This window comes from Oncorhynchus kisutch, unplaced genomic scaffold, assembly GCF_002021735.2.
Source record: "Oncorhynchus kisutch isolate 150728-3 unplaced genomic scaffold, Okis_V2 scaffold942, whole genome shotgun sequence".
Taxonomy (NCBI): Eukaryota; Metazoa; Chordata; class Actinopteri; order Salmoniformes; family Salmonidae; genus Oncorhynchus; species Oncorhynchus kisutch.
The window spans coordinates 23,955-30,652 of NW_022262887.1; the positions used below are offsets into that span (position 1 = coordinate 23,955).

General features: G+C 36.5%; 1 protein-coding gene across 1 annotated transcript; it reads left to right on the forward strand.

Annotated features, from left to right (window-relative positions):
- Positions 1-4,433: 4,433 nt before the first annotated feature.
- LOC116363552 (extensin-1-like) lies at positions 4,434-5,405 on the forward strand. Its single transcript, XM_031817141.1, has 2 exons — positions 4,434-4,465; positions 4,604-5,405. Exons 1-2 carry the CDS (start codon positions 4,434-4,436, stop codon positions 5,403-5,405), a joined length of 834 nt encoding a protein of 277 aa, XP_031673001.1.
- The last annotated feature ends 1,293 nt before the right edge of the window (positions 5,406-6,698 follow it).

Sequence of the window (6,698 nt, forward strand, 5' to 3'; positions counted from 1 at the left end):
AAGACACTCTGCAGTTGCTTAATACATTTTTTATAGCCATTGATTCTTTAAAGAATACAGTGTATAGATGCCCTGTGAGCTTAGTTCAACCATCTTAACCCATCAGAACCCAAAATAGAAGCTTGTTTCACTCCAACGTTTGTAAACAAAGTCCATGTAAACAAGCACTATAAAGACTCAAAACATGATTCATTAGATTTCATGGATGGTCAGTCCTTGATTCCATAATCCCGTCTATACATTTGAGAGTGTTAAAGATGCTCTATGCAGAAATCCGTCTGCCATTTCCTGGTTGCTGAAATTCTGATAGTTTGCCTTATCTCAGTGTATGTGACAAAACAATCTAGTATAGCGTAGAGAATCAATGTACCATCTAAACCACTGGGAAATATATTTTCCATAACCAAAAATGTTGTATTTTCAGCGGTTTGTACAAAACTGAAAGTAAAAGACGCAAAAACAAAACTTAAAAAGTGGGAAGCAAAGAAATAGAGCACATAGAACAGATCTACAGCTTCTTAGACTTGCTTTCAATGAAAATTACAGATCTATAACTCACATTTCTATGTGCATTTTGTTGGGTCGTCCAAAAAGTGACTTATTGCAGCTTTAACATTTCTCTTTCAAATCCCAGATTTCACAGAGAACAGACATTTCTTCTCAGCCACTTTCCTTTGATAGTGTCACTGGAAGGACAATACTCAAATGGAACCCTTTTTAAGTGCACTACTTTTCTATGGGCTCTGGTCAAAAGGAGTGCACTTAATAGGGAATAGGATGCCATTTGGGACTCAAGCGACGTCAGCATGTCGATGCACATATGGGGTTCATAGGCTTCAGACGATACGATTTCATTTGAAGGATCAATTAAATCAAACCCCTCGAGATCCTAATCAAGACATAATACATTAAAACAGTCAGTAAAACATCCAATATTCTATATACATTAAAACAGTCAGTAAAACATCCAATATTCTATATACAATAAAACAGTCAGTAAAACATCCAATATTCTAAATACGTTAAAACAGTCAGTAATACATCCAATATTCTAAATACGTTAAAACAGTCAGTAAAACATCCAATATTCTATATACATTAAAACAGTCAGTAAAACATCCAATATTCTATATACAATAAAACAGTCAGTAAAACATCCAATATTCTAAATACGTTAAAACAGTCAGTAAAACATCCAATATTCTAAATACATTAAAACAGTCAGTAAAACATCCAATATTCTATATACATTAAAACAGTCAGTAAAACATCCAATATTCTAAATACGTTAAAACAGTCAGTAAAACATCCAATATTCTATATACATTAAAACAGTCAGTAAAACATCCAATATTCTATATACAATAAAACAGTCAGTAAAACATCCAATATTCTAAATACGTTAAAACAGTCAGTAATACATCCAATATTCTAAATACGTTAAAACAGTCAGTAAAACATCCAATATTCTATATACATTAAAACAGTCAGTAAAACATCCAATATTCTATATACAATAAAACAGTCAGTAAAACATCCAATATTCTAAATACGTTAAAACAGTCAGTAAAACATCCAATATTCTAAATACATTAAAACAGTCAGTAAAACATCCAATATTCTATATACATTAAAACAGTCAGTAAAACATCCAATATTCTAAATACGTTAAAACAGTCAGTAAAACATCCAATATTCTATATACATTAAAACAGTCAGTAAAACATCCAATATTCTATATACAATAAAACAGTCAGTAAAACATCCAATATTCTAAATACGTTAAAACAGTCAGTAAAACATCCAATATTCTAAATACATTAAAACAGTCAGTAAAACATCCAATATTCTATATACATTAAAACAGTCAGTAAAACATCCAATATTCTAAATACGTTAAAACAGTCAGTAAAACATCCAATATTCTATATACAATAAAACAGTCAGTAAAACATCCAATATTCTAAATACATTAAAACAGTCAGTAAAACATCCAATATTCTATATACAATAAAACAGTCAGTAAAACATCCAATATTCTATATACAATAAAACAGTCAGTAAAACATCCAATATTCTAAATACGTTAAAACAGTCAGTAAAACATCCAATATTCTAAATACGTTAAAACAGTCAGTAAAACATCCAATATTCTAAATACATTAAAACAGTCAGTAAAACATCCAATATTCTATATACATTAAAACAGTCAGTAAAACATCCAATATTCTAAATACGTTAAAACAGTCAGTAAAACATCCAATATTCTAAATACGTTAAAACAGTCAGTAAAACATCCAATATTCTATATACAATAAAACAGTCAGTAAAACATCCAATATTCTAAATACATTAAAACAGTCAGTAAAACATCCAATATTCTATATACAATAAAACAGTCAGTAAAACATCCAATATTCTATATACAATAAAACAGTCAGTAAAACATCCAATATTCTAAATACGTTAAAACAGTCAGTAAAACATCCAATATTCTATATACAATAAAACAGTCAGTAAAACATCCAATATTCTATATACAATAAAACAGTCAGTAAAACATCCAATATTCCAAATACATTTAAACAGTCAGTAATACATCCAATATTCTAAATACGTTAAAACAGTCAGTAAAACATCCAATATTCTAAATACGTTAAAACAGTCAGTAAAACATCCAATATTCTAAATACGTTAAAACAGTCAGTAAAACATCCAATATTCTATATACAATAAAACAGTCAGTAAAACATCCAATATTCTAAATACGTTAAAACAGTCAGTAAAACATCCAATATTCTAAATACGTTAAAACAGTCAGTAATACATCCAATATTCTAAATACATTAAAACAGTCAGTAAAACATCCAATATTCTATATACAATAAAACAGTCAGTAAAACATCCAATATTCCAAATACATTTAAACAGTCAGTAATACATCCAATATTCTAAATACGTTAAAACAGTCAGTAAAACATCCAATATTCTATATACAATAAAACAGTCAGTAAAACATCCAATATTCTAAATACGTTAAAACAGTCAGTAAAACATCCAATATTCTAAATACGTTAAAACAGTCAGTAATACATCCAATATTCTAAATACATTAAAACAGTCAGTAAAACATCCAATATTCTATATACAATAAAACAGTCAGTAAAACATCCAATATTCTATATACAATAAAACAGTCAGTAAAACATCCAATATTCTAAATACGTTAAAACAGTCAGTAAAACATCCAATATTCTATATACAATAAAACAGTCAGTAAAACATCCAATATTCTAAATACGTTAAAACAGTCAGTAAAACATCCAATATTCTAAATACGTTAAAACAGTCAGTAAAACATCCAATATTCTAAATACGTTAAAACAGTCAGTAAAACATCCAATATTCTATATACAATAAAACAGTCAGTAAAACATCCAATATTCTAAATACGTTAAAACAGTCAGTAAAACATCCAATATTCTAAATACGTTAAAACAGTCAGTAATACATCCAATATTCTAAATACATTAAAACAGTCAGTAAAACATCCAATATTCTATATACAATAAAACAGTCAGTAAAACATCCAATATTCCAAATACATTTAAACAGTCAGTAATACATCCAATATTCTAAATACGTTAAAACAGTCAGTAAAACATCCAATATTCTAAATACGTTAAAACAGTCAGTAAAACATCCAATATTCTATATACAATAAAACAGTCAGTAAAACATCCAATATTCTAAATACGATAAAACAGTCAGTAAAACATCCAATATTCTATATACAATAAAACAGTCAGTAAAACATCCAATATTCTAAATACATTAAAACAGTCAGTAAAACATCCAATATTCTAAATACGTTAAAACAGTCAGTAATACATCCAATATTCTAAATACAATAAAACAGTCAGTAAAACATCCAATATTCTAAATACGTTAAAACAGTCAGTAAAACATCCAATATTCTAAATACGTTAAAACAGTCAGTAAAACATCCAATATTCTAAATACGTTTAAACAGTCAGTAAAACATTTGGTAATATTTTGAAGTGGAACTGAGAAGTAGAAACATATGTTGTGACTCCACTAGTCCTCCAAAAGACAAATCATCACACCATAACAAAACGTGATCATTCCTAGGAATTATAGCTGTGACTAGTGAACGGCAAAGCATGACAATAAATCACTCACACGTGACTCACTCTTCCAAGCTCACTGGATATTTCAATCTCATGTAATGGAGGTGTCTGTGTGTGTGTGTTTCACACGTATTTATTCACTGGCACACACACATACACACACACACACACATACACCGTTACGCCACTAAATAAGAACGACAGGGAGCTTAAAAATCAACTCAAATCAAATTGTATTGATAACATACACATTTTAGTAGATGTTATTGTGGGTGTAGCTAAATGTGTTCAGGCGGGGGCCAGGACGCTGAGACGTGTGGGTTATATTATATATGAAGTTTGCATTCTAAATGGAACCCTATTCCCTATGAAGTGCACTACTTTTGACGAGAGCTGATAGGGTTCTGGTGCCCTACGTAGGGAATATGGTGCTGGTGCATCTGTTCTGTTAGAGCTCTTCTAAGTATAGTGATTATCAACCTATTACCCTGGACCATCACCCTTTACCCTGGACCACCACCCTTTACCCTGGACCATCACCCTTTACCATGGACCACCACCCTTTACCCTGGACCGCCACCCTTTACCCTAGACCACCACACTTTACCCTGGACCACCACCCTTTACCCTGGACAACCACCTTTTACCCTGGACCACCACCCTTTGCCCTGGACCACCACCCTTTACCCTGGACCACCACCCTTTACCCTGGACCACCACCCTTTACCCTGGACCTCCACCCTTTACCACCACCCTTTACCCTGGACCACCACCCTTCACCCTGGACCACCACCCTTTACCCTGGACCCTTTACCCTGGACCACCACCCTTCACCCTGGACCACCACCCTTTATCCTGGATGACCACCCTTTACCCTGGACCTCCACCCTTTACCCTGGACCTCCACCCTTTACCCTGGACCTCCACTCTTTACCCTGGACCACCACCCTTTACCCTGGACCACCACCCTTTACCCTGGACCACCACCCTTTACCCTGGACCTCCACCCTTTACCACCACCCTTTACCCTGGACCACCACCCTTCACCCTGGACCACCACCCTTTACCCTGGACCCTTTACCCTGGACCACCACCCTTCACCCTGGACCACCACCCTTTACCCTGGACCCTTTACCCTGGACCACCACCCTTCACCCTGGACCACCACCCTTTATCCTGGATGACCACCCTTTACCCTGGACCTCCACCCTTTACCCTGGACCACCACCCTTTACCCTGGCCCCTTTACCTTGAACCACCACCTTTACCCTGGACTACCACCCTTTTCCCTGGATCTCCACCCTTTACCCTGGACCTCCACCCTTTACCCTGGACCACCACCCTTTACCCTGGACCACCACCTTTTACCTTGAACCACCACCCTTTACCCTGGACCACCACCCTTTACCTCCACCCTTTCCCACCACCCTTTACCCTGAACCTCCACCCTTTACCCTGGACCACCACCCTTTACCCTGGACCTCCACTCTTTACCCTTTACCACCACCCTTTACCCTGGACCACCACCCTTTACCCTGGACCTCCACACTTTACCTCGGACCACACACGCACACACACACACACACACACACACACACACACACACACACACACACACACACACACACACACACACACACAGAGAGGAGAGCAGGTGCAGGAGAGCAACCCAAGGGTTTGGTGACTGTCATGTTACACCTGAGCTCCTTGTGTGTGTGTGTGTGTGTGTGTGTGTCCTTATGTCATGTGTTTGTGCCTTTGTGTGTGTATGGGGGGGGGGTTATGTTAATTCCCTTCCCTCATATTTTGGACTGTAGTTTATAGGAACAGCTCCCTGTGCTTCCTGGAATGAATGAAAGTGGGTAAATCCTGAATGACATCCTATTCACTTCATAGTTCAATACCTTCGACCAGAGGCTATGGCTTAAATCACACCCTATTCCCTAGGTAGTGCACAACTTTTGATGAAAGCCACAAAGCTGAAAAAACACTATTCCCTCACTACATTTGACCAGATGCTATGGCTTAAATTACACCATATTCCCTAGGTAGTGCACAACTGTTAAGAGTCACAAAGCCCCCCCAAAAAACACAATTCCCTCTATATAGTGCACTACTTATAACCAGAGCCTATGTCTTATGCTACATGTAGTTCCCCATATAGTAAGGATCACAGCTGAAAAGTAGTGCTCCTATTTCTCCCTGCTCCAGTCAGGGACTGACCATCATACCCTGCATGACCAACAGTATGTCCCTGCTCCAGTCATGGACTGACCAACATACCCTGCATGACCAACAGTATGTTCCTGCTCCAGTCAGGGACTGACCATCATACCCTGCATGACCAACAGTATGTTCCTGCTCCAGTCAGGGACGGACCAACATACCCTGCATGACCAACAATATGTTCCTGCTACAGTCAGGGACTGACCATCATACCCTGCATGACCAACAATATGTTCCTGCTACAGTCAGGGACTGACCAACATACCCTGCATGAACAACAATATGTTCCTGCTCCAGTCAGGGACTGACCATCATACCCTG

Excerpts from the sequence above, each read along its gene's own strand:
- LOC116363552 (XM_031817141.1), top strand. The coding sequence starts at position 4,434 with ATGTGTTCAGGCGGGGGCCAGGACGCTGAGAC. Across the intron at positions 4,466-4,603 it reads GGGGGCCAGGACGCTGAGAC|AGCTCTTCTAAGTATAGTGA; the intron begins GTGTGGGTTATA and ends CTGTTCTGTTAG.